Source organism: Saccopteryx leptura, chromosome 2 (genome assembly GCF_036850995.1).
Source record: "Saccopteryx leptura isolate mSacLep1 chromosome 2, mSacLep1_pri_phased_curated, whole genome shotgun sequence".
In the NCBI taxonomy this organism is placed as follows: Eukaryota; Metazoa; Chordata; class Mammalia; order Chiroptera; family Emballonuridae; genus Saccopteryx; species Saccopteryx leptura.
In genome coordinates, this window is record NC_089504.1 from 114,926,575 (window position 1) to 114,947,534 (window position 20,960).

At 47.3% G+C, this 20,960-nt stretch overlaps 1 protein-coding gene across 3 annotated transcripts in view; it reads left to right on the plus strand.

Moving 5' to 3' along the window:
* Nucleotides 1–20,960, plus strand: part of PRMT8 (protein arginine methyltransferase 8) — a 98,191-nt gene that overhangs the window by 25,805 nt on the left and 51,426 nt on the right. For all 3 annotated transcript variants that reach the window (XM_066365740.1, XM_066365741.1, XM_066365742.1), the window contains exon 2: nt 14,877–15,062. In XM_066365740.1, the coding sequence (XP_066221837.1) occupies nt 14,877–15,062 (186 nt within the window). The remainder of the gene's footprint in view (nt 1–14,876; nt 15,063–20,960) is intronic.

Sequence of the window (20,960 nt, forward strand, 5' to 3'; positions counted from 1 at the left end):
CCTTCAATATTTCTTTTAGTGTGGGCCTATGGATAATGAAAACTTCCAGTTTTTGTATATCTCAAAAATCTTTACTTTGCCTTATATTTTGAAGATATTTATACTGTGTATAGAATTCTAAGTTGACAGGTTTCATTCTTTTCTTTTCTTTTCTTTTTTTTTTTTTTTTTTTTTGTGAGCGAGAGATAGAGAGAGGGGCAGACAGGGGCATACAGACAGGAAGGGAGAGAAATGAGAAGCATTGGCTTATATACTTTAGTTGTCTATTGATTGCTTTTTTAATACATGCTTTGACCAGGGGCTCTAGCTAAGCCAGTGACCTCTTGATCAAGCCAGCGACTTTGGGCTCAAGCCAGTGACCTTGGGTTTCAAACCAGTGACCATGGGGTCATGTCTGTGTGAACACAGCGACCCTGTGTTCAAGCCGGTTACCTCAGGGTTTCAAACCTGGCTCTTCAACATCCTAGGCTGATGCTTTACCCGCAGCGCCACCACCTGGTCAGGCAGACAGTTTTCTTGTTTCCTTTCAGTACTTTGAAGGTTTATTCCTGTATATGTTATAAATTCCACAAAACATTGTTATTATTTTTTATTTAAACAGTCAATGACCATTTTAAGAAATGGTTTGCCCTGCCTTCTGACCAGAATTGTTTCTTATAAGAGGTTGGTTTTCATTCTTATATTAGTTTCTCTGTATGTAGCATCTGTTTATCCCCCTTCTGAATGCTTTTAAAATTGTCCATTTATCAGTGGTTTGAAGCAATTTGATTGTAATATAACTTGGTGTAGATTTTTCCTCCTTCTTATTTCTTTTTCTCAGGGTTTGTTGAGTGTTTTGGATCTCTATGTTTATGGTCAGACGTCACTCTGATATTTCTTAAAATATTTCTGTGTTTCCCCTTCCTTCGGGTACTACAATTACATGTGTACTAAACCACTGAGGCTGTTCCACAACTCACTGATGTTCTATTTAACTTTTTTTCAGTCTATTTTCTTTTTACATCTTATTTTGGAGAGTTTTCATTTTCTTATGTCAAGTTCACTAATCTTTCCTTCTGTAACGTTTCATCTGCTATTAACCTAATCTAGTGTATCTTTCATCACTTACAGTTTTCATCTCTAGAAGTTCAGTTTGGGTCATTGTTATATCTTTCATCTCTAACATGATTAATATTTCCTCTAGTTTCTTGGACATGTGACATCTAGTTACATTAACAATTTTAATGACCTTGTCTATGAATTACATCATCTGTGTTCTTTCTGGGTTAATGTACAATGACTTTTTTTTTTTTTTTGCATATTCCCACTTCTTTGACAAACCTGATAAATTCTGACTGAACGCCAGACATTGTGGATCCCAACCTTCTTACTGCTCCAAGCTTTGCTCTGGGATGCAGTTAAATTACTTGGAGAGTTTAACCCTTTTAGGTCTTACTTTTCAGTTTTGTTTGGTGGAAACAGAGAAGTCTTTTTATTTCTTTCTTTCTTTATTTATTTACAGAGACAGAGAGTCAGAGAGAAGAATAGAAAGAGACAGACAGACAGGAACGGAGAGAGATGAGAAGCATCAATCATTAGTTTTTCATTGCAACACCTTAGTTGTTCATTGATTGCTTTCTCATATGTGCCTTGACTGTGGGGCTACAGCAGACTGAGTAGCCCCTTGCTCGAGCCAGCAACTTTGGGTCCAAGCTGGTGAGCTTTGCACAAACCAGATGAGCCCATGCTCAAGCTGGCGACCTCGGGGTCTTGAACCTGGGTCCTCCGCATCCCAGTCCGATGTTCTATCCACTGCGCTACTGCCTGATCAGGCAGAAACAGAGAAGTCTTGAATCCATTTATGCCTCATGTTCCATTATGGAACAGTAGTGACGTGGGAATTATTTATCATTTACTGCTCAAGGTCATCACCGAGTCTGATTTTTTACATATCTGCCTCTTGAGGGCACATGTTCTCACAGGGTGCACAGAGTTAGTCACTGCTGCAGATATTGACTTGCTGAGAGCTTGTCAAAAAGTGATGTGAATTTTCGGAAAATTTTTGAAGAACTGAACTTTTTTTTAAGGTTTTATTTATTCATTTTAGAGAGGAGAGAGAATGAGGGGAGAGAGAGAGGGAGGGAAGTGGGGAGGAGGAGCAGGAAGCATCAATTTCCATATGTGCCTTGACCAGGCAAGCCCAGAATCTTGAACTGGTGACCTCAGCTTTCTAAGTCAACACTTTATCCACTGCACCACCACAGGCCAGGCCAGCACTGAATTTCAAAAATTTCAACCTCTGGCATAAACGGATTAACCTAGGGCTACTTTCCACAACTGAGGGAAGAAAAGTAAGATCTCTTCTGAGTACTCATGAATAATGAGGTTTTCTACCCTGGCTCGGGGCAGAGGAACCGTTTCTGGCCCCGTGTGAGTAGCACGGGCTAGTCCGTCGGTCTTTTTAGCAGTAATCTTCCTGGCCTCGGGGAGTTCCTTCAAAGGCATGATTTGGTCAGTCAGACGAAGACTTGAGGGCCACTGTCTTCACTCTCTACAGAGCCCCCTCCCTACATAAGCTTCTGTCCTTTGCCTTGCAAACTCCTGTTGCCTTGTTGTCCCGATTCCCTCTTCTGTCTCCTCACTAGGTCTTCCTAGCTCTGCCCAGTTCCCGCTCTCTACACCATCACTCAGATACTCACACCAGGCAATCAGCTGGGCCATCATAAGGTTCACCCTGTTTGTGCGCCATCTCTCAGGGTTTTCATTGTCTGATGTCTAATGTTTCAAAAACTGTTATTTTTTGATATATCCTTTGACTTTTAAACAGATCATCAGAATTGCCTAGGAGTGCTTTTAAAAAACAAGTTGCTGCTTGACCAGGCGATGGCGCAGTGGATAGAATGTTGGACTTGGATGCAGAGGACCCAGGTTTGAAACCAGAGGTCACTGGCTTGAGCACGGGCTCACCAGCTTGAACCCAGAGGTCACTGGCTTGAAGCCCAAGGTTGCTGGCTTGAGCCTAAATAAAGGCCTCTGGTTTGAGCAAGGGGTCACTCACTCTGCTGTAGCCCCTCAGTCAAGGCACATATGAGAGATCAATCAATGAACAACTAAGGTGACACAACAAAGAATTGAAGCTTCTCATCTCTCACCCATCCTGTCTGTCTGTTCTTATCTGTCACTCTCTCTGTCTCTGTCACACACTTACACACAAAAGTTACCTGGAATATGTCATCACCTAATTTGAGGTCGTCTTTGGAGTAGAACTTAATATTACCAGATGGATGATATTATTTCTTTCCTAGCTGGCATGTCTGTATTTTCAGAGAATATTTACATCAGAATCTCTGATGAAAAGAGTCAGTTATTTCGCTAAGAATCTGGGGTGAAAATATATTTATGTGGAGTAAACAGGTTTGTTAGAACTGAAAGAAAGTGTCTGGAGGAGTCAATAGAAACTAAATGAGAATCTAGACTAAGTTGGTGTGACTATTGTGACACCGACAGCTTGTGATTTTCTTTCTGACTCAGAACATGACTTTGTTTTCTTCTCCAGCCATTGGCTGAATGTACAAATGATGGGGCCAGAGACTCAGTGAGGGGTCAGCCTTTGGGTCCTGCCCAGCTATGCTGTATGAGTGGAGTCAGTCAGCAAGCTTCTCTGAGCTGCAGAATCATTGCTTGCAGCTCTGGTCTTGCTCTACTTGGGTGTGAAGGGACTATTGGAAAAATGTCTAACAAATAACTTGAATCTCTACATCTGTACTTGAAGCTACTAGTAGTCTATCTGGATGAAATTGCGGGTGCTTATTAAATGTATTCTATATTTGCAAGGTATTTCCTTCTCCTGGTAATCCCAGGAGAGAAACACTTCTCAGTACAGATGTGTGGAGTACCACTGAACCCTCCAGAGTGTCGAATGTTAGGATTCTGATGATTAGTCCTCTCAGCTTTGTCTTTCTGGCTTCCACTCCCTACCCTCTCGGGGGGACTGAAAGGTCTCCGAGTGCATGGCTCACTCCACTTTCATAATATATTTATGAAGGGCAGTGTTGACCCAGATGAAGTGTACAGATACTGTAATCAACATATCTTTATTGAGCCCCAGCTCTGGGCCAAGTGTTAAGGGAAAAACAATGACATGTAAGGTCTGGTTACTGGTCTGCAGTAATTTATTTGTTATAGAAGTGACACCTACATTTGTGAGACACATTGAATGAGACAGTTTGTCAGCAAAACAACTCATCTTATAACCGGTTGCAGAGGCCATAGGAGTCCAGGATAAGAGCAGGAGAGAGCAGGTGCCAAAGGCTGGAGAAAGTGAACGACTTTCCATAATGGCCACATTCCTGAAGACAGCAGTTGTGTAACAGTCAGAAGGCACTGAGGAAGGGGCCGAATGAAGCTGGCAGAGTGGACAGTGTGGAGGGTGAGGACCAGGGTCACACAGTCAGCAGAACGGAATGCTAAGGGCAGTCAAAGTCACCGTGTCTAGTGCCAGCAAAGGGTCCAGAGAGCATCCAAAAATAACATCAGGGCTTAGAGTCACATTTCCAGAGATGGCAGTCTCATCCTCCTTACCACACTTTATAAATTTCTCCAAATATTTACACACTCAGCATCTTTTAGTCATCACAGTAAGCCTATGAGAGATGCAGGATACACAACTGTTGTCGTTTAACAGAAGAGGAAACTGAGAGTAGGAAAGGTTACTTGGCTTTTGCATAGTGAACTGAATAAGGGAAGAGAGAGCCAAGGCCAGAATCCACAGGCACTCTATCTGCCTGACACCCTCTACCTCCACCCATGACCCCAGCCCATGACAGAGGGTTGCAAGCCCAGCTCAGATCCCACAGGAACGATTTAACTCAAATCTGACACTAAAGCTTGATCCACCTCTGGGAGGCGCAGGTGTGAGGGGGTTGGCTGTGTCTTTCTGCACGTCTGTCTGTAAAGAAAAGTGGAGAAAGAAGCCAAGTGCTCTGTGACCTTCTTTACCTCAAAGGAGAAAAAGAGGCTCCTGTCACCTTGGGGAGGGAAGAGGAAGAAAAAAGAGGGGAAGTCTGCTTTCTAAGTCCATTAAGGAAGAAAAGCCACATGCCAAGTATCCAATTAACCTGACATCTCTTGCAACCAAAATAATCCGAGGATATAAGAGAGTATAATATGCAGAGGCTTGGGAGAAAAGTGACTAATAGCTGGAAAATGGTCTGAGTTTATTTAAAAAATAGGCCAGGCCCAACAAACCCAGTATTGCTTAATTCTTGGTCCAAGAGCCAGAGGGAGGGCTGGACGGGCACAATTCCATTTTGAGTCTAGGTACACATTGCTATTGTACCACAAAGAGACAGGAGCTGACAGGAAGCCCCAGGGCGCAGGGCCCCTTGCGCTGAGCTGCACGATGATTCTCCAATGACAGCATGTTAGGGACTGGCCCAAGGTCACCCAGCCTGATGGTGGCAGAGCCTGAGCCCCATCCCAGCTCTTTTGCTGTGAGAACTATGGTGCTTTTTGTAACCTGTGGCTGCCTCTCTGTCCATGTGTCCTGCTCAGACATCATCTGAGAATCACAATGGCACTGAGGCAGTGCCCGGATGGCTTCTGCGGGCTACAGCAGGGGTTAGACAGCAACAGAGAAGGCAGATGGTTGTCCCCAGCCCTCGCTGGACCAGGGTTTCATGGGCAACACAGAGGAGCTGGTTAAACATGCAGCTGGTTTGGTCTTACACACATGGGTTCTGATTTCATTAGTCTGGGGTGGGCCCTGAGACTCGAGCCAGGGCGAGTGATGCAGATTACAACAGAGAAGCACTGTTCTAAACCGGAGCCCCCCAGATGGCTCTTTCGGAACATTAATTTCAGGAGTTTTTTCCTGATCTCTCAGGAGAAAAAGGTTCCATGGTCCTAAATTTGGTAGCACTGGATACCCTAATTCTCTCTTGGAGATTCACAATTTATTTTTATCAGATTAAAGGCTTAAAACAATTACAATTAAGAAATCTCTTTATGTTTTGCAATATATATGTATATCAAATCATTACATTGTACAACTTAAACTTGCACAATGTAATACGTTAATTATATCTCAATAAAGCTAAAAAAAAAAATAAAATAAAAAAGGAAAACATGTCTCTCTAGCTATTTGTCCAAACTTACTTCCCTACGGAATCCACTGCAGAGCACCTATTCTGTGGAACACAACAGAGAAGAAAAGCAACGGTAGCCCAGAGATGCTCCAACGTGTGAATGCGTCTGAATCACAGGGAGGGCTTGTGAGAAGAGGTGGCTGGGCTCCGCCCCAGAGACTCTGATTCTGTGGTTTCTGGTAAGGCCTGAGGATGTTCATTTCTGACACGTTCTCAGTGATGCTGAGGCTGGCAGGGTAGGGATCACCCTAGACCCCTCTGTGAGCCCTGGCAGCATTCCCCAGTGGGCGGGTGGGGACTGAGACCGTGAGCGACAGGACCTGAGGTGAGGGGACTCCAGGAGCACAGCCTTGGAGGGGTGAAGGATGTAGGGTGGGCTCTGTTGGGAAGCCGGAGTTACAGTCAGGGCCACTGTGAAACAGGAAAGTCTCAGTGTGTGACAGTAGTTGACACTCTGTGACATGCATCCGTGTCTGGCTTTGCCCTTGGGGAATCTAGAGTGTCTGTGTCTTTAAAAAGCCAACTCTGGTGAGGTGCATGAGGATGCCTGTTGACAAGTGAACAAGCCAGGGGTCCCTGGAGGTCATGTACAGGAGGACCACACCATCTTGCAGGACCAACAGCGCCTAGATCCTTCTCCCCATGCCCAGGCCCCCAGACTCCTGACCCAGGGAGGAACAGCGAGCCGAGGCTGTCTGCTGGAGCGGGCACTTCCTTCCGGGAGGCTGACTCCAGGATCGCTCTGCTCTCGCATATTTAGACCAGATGCTAAGAAACACAGGTGCAGGAGAGCAGATATCAGGGTGCAGCCAGGGTTGTCTTTGGCCGAAGCAGACATGGAAGCTCTATATCTGTGGGCAAAGGAGAGGTCCAGGGGCCCAGCAGAGCCCTTGCTTGCCTTGCCGTTGCCTGACTCTCTACCATTGGCGTGTCCCCCTTTGGGGCGAAGCGGTGGTCTATATCTAAAGGCAGACAGACAGTGTTTGGAGAGCTAAGTCTGTGTAATTATCAACTACATGTTGAGATCACATGTGGTGAGGAGGAAAGGGAGTCCTGTGCGTCTGAGGGTGACCGTGGGGCGGGGCTGTTTGTGAAGATGGGCTGGGTGGGGGAAGAGGAAGGCATCCAGGAAGGAAGATGGGGTGAGAGCTGGGCTGGGAGTCCCCTCTGCCAGGCCTTCCTCTGCTCACCCTGCCGTGCCCCCACCCCTGCGGTCCTTTTCCCGTCCCTCCATGGGGTCTCAGGCCAGGCAGGCTGCTGCTGAGGACGGGCCACCGGGGTTAGAAAATGCTCTCTTGATGGTTGGAGAACAGACCAGGATTTGGCTCCTCACATGGAGCCTCTTGTTCTCAGGAAAATCATTTTCACAGCTTGGGCTGGTGCCAGCAAGAGCCATTTATAGCCCCACGGGCTCAGGTTGGCGTTAGCTGCCTGGTGCAGAGCCGGCTCTGGCCTCCCTCTGCCGCTGCCACACCCCCCTCCGTGTCTCCTCCACCTGCCCTGTCCTCCCTGAGAGCCTCTGTCCTTTCCCCACCACCCACTCCTGTTTTCTTGGAAGGTCCAGGTCTAGATTGACCTGTGCGACCCTGGACACATTCCTTGCCTTGTGTGGCCTCAGCTGCTTTTCTACAAACTGGAGCCGACTGTCTGCTCCCTCTTGAACTTGGTCACCTGGGGGATGTGCCTACCTCCATCAAGGCACTTTATTCTGTTGAGTTATTGCCTGTGGACCCTCTTTCTCCCCCAGACCTGGGTTTCCTGCCTGGGCCAGTTTTGCCGTCTGAACAGAGCTAACCAGAGTATCTGTGTCCAGAACACGGCTCTGGCATCAAATAGATACTGGGTCACAACCCAGCTCCGTTGCTAGCTCTGGGTTCAGGCAATTGACTGCATTTTCTGAGCTCGAGTTCCTCCTCTGTGAATTCCAGTGCCTCTTTGCCATTGCTGTGAGGATTTTATTAGATGGTACTGGCGGAGCGCTAGCACAGTGCCTGGTCCACGGCGGGCTCTCCATCGGGGTCGAGCATCATCATGGCCAGTCATGACCCCCATGTTCAGACAGAAGTGGGCTTAGGTAGAAGATGCTCGCCTCGAATCCCCACACCCGCCTGTGGGCCTCCTACCCACCCCTCAAGGACCGGCTCAAACCCTTCCTTAGGAAGCTGTGCTCCTTTTGGTGCTTCCTGTATCTTATTTAGGGGGGCTGGGCCCATTCCCCCAGGGGGCATCGGGTAGACTAGGAAAATTACAGGTAGTTTACTGGGGAGAAAAACTGTGCTGAAGATGTCCTGGGAAAGACCAGGCCTGGAGGCAGGTTAGTGTCTGAATCCTGATCAGCCGGTGGCACTGAGGGTAGAAGACAAAGCCACACATCTTAGCAGTGGGAGGTGACCCTCAGAGGATCAGGAAAGCAGACAGTGTTGGGAGACCTTCCACAAATGTCACTGCTCCAAGCCTGGGGTCCTCTGGAGGAGTCGGGGAGAGCAAGGCAGGGCGTGTTGTGTGCACTAAGCACTGGGCATCCCACCAGGTCAAGGCTAACTCTGATAACTGCTATGCAGAAATAGTTACCGTAACCAGATGCTAGGGCCGAGCAGGCAGAGGTGGAATTCTAAGGTGGCTTGAGCACAGACCCCACGCTGTCGCCCGAAAGAGGTTCCCATGTCCAGGGGGAAGGACGTGGGCAGGGGAGCACACTGGAGCTGTGGTAGCCAGAGCTGTAGGGCAACTGAGGTGGTGAGGCTGGAGTCAGTCGGGCTTCCTCCCCTATGTGATTCCCAATATTTGGCTGACTTCACAGCCAACATATGCAAGGTTAGCTAATGTCAGGAAGCAGCCTTCACTGCTTCACAGGGAGCCTCTATTGTCCACTGTGGCTTATATAGAAGTCAGGACTTCTGACTTTACAGATGATCCCGGCACCATCCCCCAAGACCCATCCCTGACATTTCTGGAGTCCTTCCAGGACCATGGGAGGGCAGGCAGAGGGGCCAAAGACTGAGCTTTCAGACCCTCTCCCAAGGTTCTTCCACTGTGGCCAAACCATCTTTAATAGCTTCCAAAGATATGTCTGGATTCTCATATTTGTTGCGGTATGCCTGCATGAGGACCTATAGGGTTCCTGTACATCTAAATTTCTCCCACAGACCTGCACGGTGTCTCGCTGCAACAGATGCTCACTGGGTATTTGTGGAATGAAAAGCACTACCCAAGTAGCTAATGGCCCAGGGATCATAGGCTAATGCTGTTTCCCACCCCACTCCCAGCCTCCTGGGACAGAGCACACCTGTGAGCTGATAGGCAGAGTGCAAATCCCCCCTGTAGAAGGCTGAGCTGGACTGATAGCCTGTGATACCAGGGTGGGGCCACAGTTACCTCTTTGTTCTAATGACCGGTGGTTATTGAGCTGAATGACCCTCCCAAAACCATTCATACCTTTGCCCCATGAATGCAATGTGTGGTGCACAGTAGATGCTTTGTAAGTTGGCTCCTGGGAAAGAGTCTCAGGGATCCCCATGGCAAAGGCGACCTTGGGATCAGAGTTGAATGGCAGCTAAGGGGTGCAGGAGGCCCCTGTGACCTTGCCCACACATATTGCCTGGGCCAGCTAGAACTGTTTCTCTCCTTTATATATTTAGAGACAAGATTGAAGTCAGCTTCCCGCACAGAGCCCTTTTCAGCTTTAACGATGTTGGCATAGCCTCCCGCTGGATATGCATGGCTAGAAGGCAGTTGTCTTGTATGGGTGCCCTTGCCTGGTCACTGGAGTGCAACGTGTGGGTTGCGTGTCCTCAGCAGAGGGGCAGTCAGAGAGCTGAAAAAGTGAGGACACGTCTTTTTCCCTGGTCCCCTGATGCCTCCTCCAAGGTCCTCAGAGGACCCTGGTCCATCCTCACCCCTTCCCCCACCTCTTTTTCTAGGGGTCCCTCTCAAGTGAATGCCTCAGTCCTCCCTCCCCCCACGCAGTGCAGATGGTTTTCAGATCCAGAGTGCCAACCTCAGCTCCCCTCCAGAGCTCTGGGGTCACATCTCCTTTTCTTTTCCCATATGACCTTTCGCCATTTACAAAGGCTGACTGTGTGTTAATGGCATACATTTTAGAAAACATAAACAAACACAAGAAAGGAAAGAAGTAACTGTTGGCAGTCCCACACCCTGTGACAATCCCCGGGTCCCCCTTCATCATGCATGGGCATGAATAGGTTTTAATTTTCAAAATGCAATCACACTGTCTATTCTGACACTTGTTCTTCTTGACCCACAGCTTACTGTGATTGTGCTTCTGTTATTAAACACTCTTCCACAATGCTTCAAAGGCTCCGCAGCCTATAGACTGTATCACTGTACCATACATAGTTCATGCAATCAGTTGTGCTTTGTGGAATCTCTAAGTTGACTCCTACTTTTTCGCCATTAATTGCGCTGTCACAAAATTCTTGTAGCTGCCTGTTTATGATTATTCATGATTCTTTCCTGAGGATAAATTAAGAAAAAAAAAAAGGAATTATTGGGCTCACAGATTTGTGTGCTCTTTAATACTTTTAATGGATTTTATCAAACTACTCTCCAAAAAATTCTCAGTAGAAGTATATAAAAGTATTATTATTATTATTATTTGCAGCCATTGAAAGTGCAGAAGTGTAGTAGTTTTGGGGGCAGTTGAGCTTATTTGGTTTTTAAAAGTTATAACTTTTTTGTTTTAATTTAAAGTTACCTGATTTCTAAACAGGTTAAATATTTCTGCTAGGTGTTAATTTGCCATTTGTGTTTATTCTCATGTGAATCAGCTCTGAGATCCTCCATCCGATGTTAAATGAGAGATATTCTTCTTTTCTCCACTGGTTCATGAGAGCTCTCTCCATATTAAGGATATTGACCTTTGTCTGCCATAAATGGTAGAAATGTACTCTCAGTTTACCACTTGTCCTTTAGTTTGGCTTGGGATGTTTATTGACTAGCATAGCATTGCTGTCTGCTTGCTAGACATTCTTCCTTACATGTCTCAATGACATTTTACATTTCACATATTGAAATGGAAAGTTATCATTTCCCTGCCCTCCCTGACCTTCCTGCTGATATGCTTGTTTCTTTCATGTCACCACCAATTTCTTAGTCTCCCAGGCTGGAGCTGTTGGAGTCATCTCTGGTCCCCGGCATGCGGTTGGCAGCTCCGTCCATCCTGCCTTCGCAGCCCCTCTTGCACGACAGTCCTTCCGGTTCCCATTAGTTCTTGACCGACCTTTGCAAATAGCTTCATCAGTTCACATCTTGCCTCCCCAGCGCCTGTTGTTTCCCTCTTCCCTTCTCCTCCTTGCCCCTGTGGTACCCTGCCGCCATACCAATCTTCCTAAAGTCGAACTCAAACAAAGAGCTCCCTGGTCACACACTGCCAACAGCTCCCTGTTGTCTTGTGTTAATTATATCATAGCCCGGCCATCATTTTCCTTCAGCTGAATATTCTACTATCTTGGCCAATTTGCTCCACAAACATGCTCATTGCTTTTCTGCCCCTTTCCCTCTTTGCTCCAGCCATCCCCTCCTCCTAGAATCCTTCCCACCGCCTCCACCCACCAAATCCATTCAGGAAGCTTCCCACCTACTCCAATGCTGCTATCCCAGGCTTTTCTGACTCTTTCAATAGAAATGAATTCCCATTCCTTAGAGCCCCCAGAACAATTTGCTTGAGCATCTTTTGGAAAACAAACCTCACTCCATCATCTATGGAGCCCTCAAAGGTCTTATACTCCCCCTAGACGGCAGAGTCCTTTGAGAGCACTGTCCTGTGGATCTCTGTTCCCCACGGACCTGCACAGTGTCTCGCTGCCACAGATGCTCACTGACTATTTGTGGAATGAAAAGCATCAGCCAGGTTGCTGATAGCCCAGGGAGCTTGCACCACTGCTCTTTCCCACCCCACTCACAGCCTCCCGGGACATTTCTGGGTTTGTAGGCAGAGTGCAAGTCCCCTCTGTGGGAGGCTGAGCTGGGCTGACAGTCTATGATACCGGAGATGGGGCCAGTTATCTCTTTGTTCCCGTGACTGGTGGTTATTGAGCTGAACGACCCTCTATGTCTATTCATTCCTTTCCCTCATGAATGCAATGTGTGCACATGGTCAACCCATTGTCAATTGGCTGCTGGGGAAAGAGTCTCAGGGAGCCCCCTGGAAATGGGGACCTTGGGACCAGAGCTGAACGGCAGCTAAGGGGGGCAGGAGGCCCCTGCAGTCTTGACCACACATGCTGCCTACACCAACCAGGACTTTTTCTCTTCCTAATATATTTAAATAGAATCAATATTGGGGTCAGCTTCATGCACAGAGACTTTTTCAGCTTTAGAGGTGACTCTGTAGCCAGCACGGGAGTGTGCAATTGACAGTCTATTTTTAGCCTCCCTGAGACCGTGATCAACATCCCAAGCTGAGGGTGGGCACACCTGCTGCATTCTAATGAGGCAACCCCAGTTGCCTCTGCCAGCCGGTCGGGATCTCGACGACCTGAAATCTGATGTTGCTAAACTGGGAAGTCTGCTTATTTCCCAGAGGCTGCAGCCTAGATACACCAGGAAAATGGGACTGTCACATCCCCTAGCTGGCTCTCCTCCAGCCCCAGGTGGTCTTGCGGCTGTGCCCACAGCATGATGAAGGGACAAAGTCACTAATTTTTCTTGATCTTCCCCTGTCTTAGGACCTCCTTGCTTCCTTGGCAAGAAAGGTCATAGTAAGCCTGAGCTGACCCAGCTCACAGATGAGAACATTGAGGCAGAGAAGAGGGACATACTTATCTAACCTGAATAATAATATGACAATAATAATAATGCCCTTCCTATATGCTGGACAGTGTTCTAATGTCTTTTATTGATTGATTGATTGGTAGAGAGAAAGAGAGAAGGACAGAGAAACATCGATTAGTTGTTCCACTTACTTATGCATTCATTGGTTGATTTTTGTGTGTGCCCTGACTGGGGATCAAACCTACAACCTTGTTGTATTGGGATGATGCTGTAACCAACCTTATTACTTGGCCAGAACCTAATATCTTTATATATGTTAACTCATCCAAACTTCCGGACAACTCTCTCAGGTAGCTTTTATCTCTCTCTCTCTCTCTCTCTCTCTCTCTCTCTTTATCTATCTATGTGATGGTAGGAGAGATAGTGACGCAGACTCCTGCATGTGCCCCAACTGAGATCCACCTGGCAGTCCTGTCTGGGGCTGATGCCCCAAGTACCGAGCTATTTTTAGCATTTGAGACTAACACGGTCAGTTGGACCAGCCGAGCTATATCCTCAGTGCTTGAGGTCCATGTTCAAATCAATCAAGCCACTGGCCGTGAGAGGAAAAGAGGGAAAGTAGGGGGAGAGGGAGGAGGGAGAAGCAGATGGTCACTTCTCCTTTGTGCCCTGACTGGGAATTGAACCCAGGATGTCCATATGCTGGGCCGACGCCCTATCCACTCAGCCACTGGCTAGGGCTGGTAGCTTTTATTTTGATTTCTGCTTATAGAGCAGGAAACTGAGGCACAGTGATGACAAAATGACTTCCCAAGGTCATTTGTCAGCCAACAAGTAACGGGCTGGGTTTCAAAGCCAAGCAGTGTGGCCCTAGGGTTTGCATTCTTGCATTGTGCCATCTGCCTCTCGATACCTATTTTTAATTTTACTAGAGCCAGGAGCCCCAGATGACTGCCTACTGGATGATACTGACTCTCTGTTTTTAAAAATACCTCCCTGCTTTAAGGCCAGTGCTGTGCCCACCTGATTCCCTACCCTCCAGGGAGAGGAAGCTCTTCTGACAGAACTGTGCTCCTGCAGGGAGGCTTGAACTTCTGGGCCCCAGAAGTTCTCTGTGCTTGTATCTCTTCTCTCCTCCCCTTGGCCTGTGGGGTGGTCTATGATGGGCAGCAGCAGCCGCTGTGCTTCTGGCCGGGTGTCAGGATTGGGGAACCCAGAAAGGGCAGTGATGATAGCGCCCAGGCAGGTCGCCGATGGTGCGGGTCTTCACTGTTCAATATAAACTTCTGCTGAAGTTTGGAGCAAAACTGTGAATCAGAAACCAGAGGGCAAGACAACAGGTGTGAGACACCAGAACCTGCATTTTGGGGGCCAAGTGCCACTTGCTGGGTGGAGAGAAGCCCACGGGTGTGATCATCCTAAGTGGGCAGATAGGACTCATTTGAGTTTAACAAACACTCAGTGCTTAGCTCTTTTCTAAGCACTTTACAAAGATCAACTTGTCTAATTCTCAGGACAACTCTAGGAGATGGGAACCATTTATAGATGTGGGGAAACTGAGGCACCAAGACGTTAATGCCTTTGCTCGGGGTTGTACAGCTAGTAAGTGGCCGGGGTTCAAGTTTTGGTGGCCTCTCTCTGGAATCGGCTCTCTAGCCATCACGCTATGTGATGCTGTGCTCTACCTCTTCCCCTTTACTGAATGTTTGCTATCCGCCTCCGAAAGAAGGCATCATTGTCCTCATTTAACGGAAATGGAAACTGGGACCTAAATGGGCTCAAGTCACCTGACTCTAAGAGATGGAACTGGGTTAAATCCAGGTCTGTTTGGTGCCTGAGTAGCATGCCGCCTCAGCCGTCAGTGTGACTGTCAGAGCTTGAAGGCACTGTCCACCCCTCTGGGGTGCTGCTCTGGCTGACCAGAGCCGGGCTCAGGGGACGGGAAGGGAAGAGGGGCAAAATCTCAGGGCAGGACCTTGCTGCCTCAGTTAACACCAGGCTCCCTTTTTTTGCCCTCAGGTGAGCAGTACCCCCTCTCAGCCCCCTCAGCCTGTGGTCCCACCCAAGCCTGTGCAATGTGTCCATCATGTGTCTACTCAACCCAGCTGTCCAGGACGGGGCAAGCTGTCCAAGCTGCTGAACCCAGAGGAGATGACCTCGAGGGATTATTACTTCGACTCCTATGCCCACTTTGGGATCCATGAGGTAAACCATCCTGAGCTGGCTTGGCAGTTTCATCGCTGTTGTCTGAGGCAGCATAACGTGTTCAACTCTCTACTAATACGGTGTTCTCCCAGTGGTCTGAGGCCCCTGACCCCCTCTCTCCATCCATGGGTCCCTCTGGGTGGGGCAGGGCCAGGCCTGGAGCAGGGGAGTAGGTGAGAGTGTGCACCTGTGATTCTCAGCGGGTGAGCAGGGAGTGCTGGGCACTCCTCTGTTTACAGTCTCTTCCTGCCCCTCAGCTTGGCTGATCCAGGTGGACTGAACATCCTTGGTCCTTGCTCTAGGAACTCAGATGTTTGCAGCTGCGGATCTAAGGCCACAAGGGCCTTCTGGAGGTCCTGATCTTTAGACAGGGCTGAACATGAACCCTTAGGTTTGTCCTAGACCAATGAGCACCTCCAAGGGAAGAAACACAGCAAGCCTCTTTGGAAACCTGGCCCAGGTTCGGCACCTGATTGGTTCTCAGGAAATTCCTACAGATAAAGGCTTGTCTTCAACCTTACCAGGGAAGACTTATGTGAGCTGGCGCACAGAACCAAGCTTCCTAACCAGAGGCTTCCTGGCTGTGGTGGGGGCCCAATGGTCCCTTTACCCCCACCTTGCCTTTGTCACCTTCAACACTTTCTCAAGCCACCCCACATAAACGATTACCATGAACTGAGTGCTTACTGTTCTAAGCACAATGTATGTATCATTTTACTTAATCCTCCTAAGAATCTGATGAAGAAAATATTTCTATTATCCCCTCATAATATGAAGAAATATTGAAAAAGGAACAAAGGTTTGCTTGTTATGCAAATGCTTTTTCAAAATAAGTCTGAAGCTCCCCCTTCCAATAAGATGCTTCCGTAAGCCCTTGTATCAGGATGGCCATGCTGCTGTTGCCAGATAGTAATAATAGCCAGCATTTTTTTTTTCAGTGCTTACAACTGGCTGGCTATTGTTCCTAGAATTTTATACTATTGGCTCATTTATTGCTTAGGTCAACCCTCTGAGGTTGATATTAATACTTGTCCCCATTTTACAGATGAAGATGTAAGACTTTAAGCATCAGATCAAGCTTCGTTCATCCTTGCTGCTTCCTCTGCACATAAGGTTACAGGCTAATAAATGGCAGAACTAGAAGTTATACCTGTTTCAGGGCCGATTCCTGGGAAGACACAGCAGTTCCAGAGGCCCCAGTGTGTCTCTCCTTGGGCAAGCCTGAATATCCTCTTGCTAGAAGCCAACTGACTACAAAGTGCACCTCATGCCTGCCCTTCCTCCATCTCCAGGCTCTTCTCTCCCTTGGAGCCTCTTCCCATGGACTTCTCCAACACCTCCCTCTGAATTGATAAGTTCTTGCTGGGCAACACTTTGGCACCTGGGATATGCTTTCCTGGGCTATTGTTAATCTCTATAATCCCCCCATGGCTTGATTCCCCAGTGTCTAACCTAGGGCTTAGCACATCGTCTGATTGGCAAAGGTTCACTGCCACGGCTGCTAAATCTCATCCCTTAGACAATGCCTGGTCAGCACCACGGCTGGGCAGCCAGCAGGTACGAGCTCCACAGAGAGAGGACAACGAGAAACATCAGATGAGTACTACACCGGGTTTCCTTTGCTCCGTGTATTGATAGAAAAATAAAATTTGTATATGAGCAGGTCTAGACATAGTGTAGCCCAGTGCTAGTCAATCTGATCCCTACCGCCCACTAGTGGGCGTTCCAGCTTTCATGGTGGGCGGTAGCGGAGCAACCGAAGTATAAATAAAAATATAAATAAAAAGATAGATTTAACTATAGTAAGTTGTTTTATAAAGATTTATTCTGCCAAACTTAGTGAAAATCCAACATAAAATACTTGGTAAGTAATTATTGTTATATGCTTTAACTTGCTGTAACTCTGCTTTATAAATTTTATAAAATAAAGTTACTTCCCTACTTTATAAATCATCATGACTGTGGAACCGGTGGGCGGTTAGAAAATTTTACTACTAACAGAGACACAAAAGTGGGCGGTAGGTATAAAAAGGTTGACTACCCCTGGTGTAGACTGAGCTGACTAAGCTGGAATAAAGGCTCTGCAGGCCATCGATAAGATGGCTTTCCCTAGTAACCTGCCCTAGAATAGTGTTAGCAACATTTTACATCAGGAAGTACTTCTGACCACCTAGGTGAAATCCTTCCTGCCGCCGCCGCCGGCCCCGTCTGGATCCTGGCTTCAGGGAAATGCAAAGTCTGTCCTGTGGGGTGGCTGGATCCTGGCTTCAGGGAAATGCAAAGTCTGTCCTGTGGGGTGGCTGGATCCTGGCTTCAGGGAAATGCAAAGTCTGTCCTGTGGGGTGGCTGGATCCTGGCTTCAGGGAAATGCAAAGTCTGTCCTGTGGGGTGGCTAGTTGGCTTTCCTTCTTGGTTGGAGCTTTCCCTTCACACTGGTCTCCAAGATCACCTGGTAGGAAATGGGGAGGGGGTGAGTGGACGGACTGCTAACATAGAACATCCTGTTCTTCGTAGAAGGAGGGCCTGCTCATTCCTTGGTATCAAGCGCCAGGGATTGCCGCTCTGTGCCAGATGGCTGGTGGTGGTGCTTTTGCCTTTTCAGTCTGGGCAAGACCTGAATCTCACCACCCCGAGCCGCGCTGGCCGTTTGGCAGTCTCCTCTTGTATTAACAAGACGCTCACAGGGCAGGTGGCAGCGCCACCAGCTTGCTGATTAATAGTGATTAGTGAGTGTTTAGGAAACATGGCGCGGGGTGGCTTGGGTTTCACTAGTCTGCAGATACAAATGAGAAGCTCCGGGCTTGGAGAAGGACACTGTTGGGGGCTGGAGAGCACAGCAGGAGGGCATTCCGGACACTTCTGTCCTTCCATCCCATGACTCTGTCCAGAGAGGACTCCACATTCAACCTTCACAGGATGGGGATGAGGTGGAGGGGACTGTGCCCTTCCATCACAGGGACTGTCTGAGGAGAATGGAATCTTGAACAGGAACAGAAGTGACAGATGGGTGCCTACTGAGGTCTCTGCTCAGAGTGGAGAGGGCCAGCTCGGTGACTTCCCAGACTCCAGCTCTGAATCCTCAGTGTTTCTGACAGGCCCTGGGCCCCGTGCCTCCACCGCCTGTCAGTAGGGCTGCGTTCCCAGCCCCCAAACCCTGGGCGCCCAGCCCACTCCTGGCCAACTCAGTACTTTTGACAATCTTGCTGCAGTTTCTTGTGAAACATTCTTCAGGGCCTCATTTCTCAGCAGTTACTCAATGTGCTGTTACGTGTTTAATAGGCAAGAAAGCCGGGAGACAGAGCCATCCACAGTGGGGGCCGGGACTTGTTCTCGCTGAAGAGTGACACGCCCTGTCTGAAACGTCTGAGACTTTCCTGGGTCACTCTCTCCCAGGGATGGGAACACAGGGCGATAGGAGGAAAGAGCCTTTACTTTGGGCAGGCCAAAGGGAGGAAGTTTTGCTAAGTCATAACTTTCCTTCTCCCAGAAATTGTATCTTCTAACCTAACTCCAAAGGTCTGGAGCTTTAAGGAAGGGGAGAAGGGGCCAAAGAAGTGACAAGAGGCAGTGAGTTTCAGGGGAGGGGACACAGGGGCAGCTCCACTTCAGCAAAAATAAGATCTGGAGAGGTATTGAGCCCATCTAATTCCATCAAGAGAGGCTGTGAGGACTTTTAGCCATGGCTGGGTTTGAGAGATTTCTGAAAACCTGACCATTATTTTGCCTCCATTCTCTGCTCACCCTCAACAGTTCCCTTGCATGGATGGAAAGGGTCTTCACTGTCACAAAAAGAGTAGAGTTAACACTTATGTAAAACTTACTGTATTTATCTAACCACCATGGCAACCTTATGAAGTAGGTGCTCTTGTTACCCTAATTTCCAGATAGGAAAATTGAGATACGGAGGCTGAATGATGTTCTGAATCAGAGAGCTCAAAAACGTTGGAGCTATGATTTCAATCTAGGGATTCTGGCTCCAGAATTGGTGTGTATAACCATTATACACTGTTATAGTCTCTCTCTCTCTCTCTCTCTCTCTCTCTCTCTGTGTGTGTGTGTGTGTGTGTGCACGCATGCGTGCATATTTTTCTGAAGTTCTGAAGTGAGAAGAGAGGAGGTAGAGAGACAGACTTCTGCATGTGCTGGACTGCGATCCACTCGGCAAACCCACTAAGGGGTGATGCTCTGCCCATCTGGGGTGTTACTCTATTGCAACCAGAGCCATTCTAGTGCCTGAGACGGAGGCACCATTCTAGTGCCTGAGCCATCCTCAGTGCCCAGGCCAACTTTGCTCCAATGGAGCCTTGGCTGTGGGAGGGGAAGAGAGAGACAGAGAGAAAGGAGAGGAGGAAGGGTGGAGAAGCAGCTGGGTGCTTCTCCTATCTGCCCTGACCAGGAATTGAACCCGAGACCTCCACATGCTGGGCCAATGCTCTACCACTGAGCCAACAGGCCAGGGCCTACCCTGCTATATTCTTATTTATGAAGCATGGATTATGTATCACACCCCCAGAATGGTTCTGAGGAAGCCATTGGCAGTCTGTGGTCACACAACTTGGTTCTTGCCATTTTGATATGTAGTAAGTAGACTTGTGGTGTTTGTTCCCAGACCAAAAGCCTATAGAGAAAGGCTTGAGCTCATTTCAAATAACATAGAGCCAAAAGTGAACTCAGTCTTACCATATCCTTAACCTTATTCAAATTCTAGTATGATTAAATATATGCATCCTGGGGCAGCACAGGAAGCTGTGGCTCCACTGAAAAGCAAATACAAGATTCTTTAGCCCCTGTGGTTGAATCCCAAGTGCCTAACAGAAGGATTAAAGCCACAAACCCATCCTAAACCAGCTCTACTCCTGAGTGGCTTTAACTGACCATGCCACCACTCTAGCAGTCCAACAAAAGAAAAGATATTCCTTTTTGGAAAAAACAGTAACAATTAAAACTAACTTCTATTAGTAGTGTTCCTTACATATTATCTACAACATAAAAATAAAAATTATAACATGTGAAGAAATGGGAAAATTTGGTCCACAGTCAAGAGGAAAATTAGTCAACAGAAACAGGTCTATAAATAGTCAAGTTCTTGGAATTATCAGAAAAATGCTTTAAAATAACTATAATAAATATGATTAAAAAATAAATCTCCAGAAGATAGATGTAATAGGTGAAATTCTACAATAAAAATACAAGCTCTAAACCAGATATTTACTAAATGGGATTAACAGCATGTAGGATACATAGAAAAAAATGTATGAACTTGAAGACAGGTCAATAGAAATTATCCATAAAAAGAAAAAAGAAAATGACAAGTTCAGTGACTTGTGGGACAGAAGCAAGTGGTAAATATGTGAGTAATTGGAGTTCCAGTGGGAAAGAAAAAGAAGGACAGAAAAAAATATTTGCAGAAATATAGGTGGACAAATTTCTAAAAGTTTAAAAAACAAACAAACAAACAGACAGACAGCATGCTCAAGCAATGAAGCCATATCCAAAACAACCACTACAATTGGAATTACGACCTGACTATGTTTATGATAATGCCTGGTCATTCTCCAGGCTCTACCTCTGTCTTCTGCACAAACGGGCAAACTGAATGGGGATGTCCATCTCCAGGAATTAATCTCCTGGATTAATGGATCTCATGGAATGTGTTAGTTCTGAGCCAGTGTCCAGTAATCCTAAAAAACTGGTTTGTTTTTTCCCCTCCAATGTTATCACCCTGGTAAATGACTGTAAGCCCTCTTGGGAAAAGACAGAGAACATTTAACAGCAGCACATTTTTGGAAGTGTAACAAGATTTTTCTCATGGGACATGGCTTTGCCTTCATTCAACTGACTCAAGTTTGGGACTTGGTTGAGGGGCTGTGACTCTCTGTTTCAGTGTTTCAAGCCAGA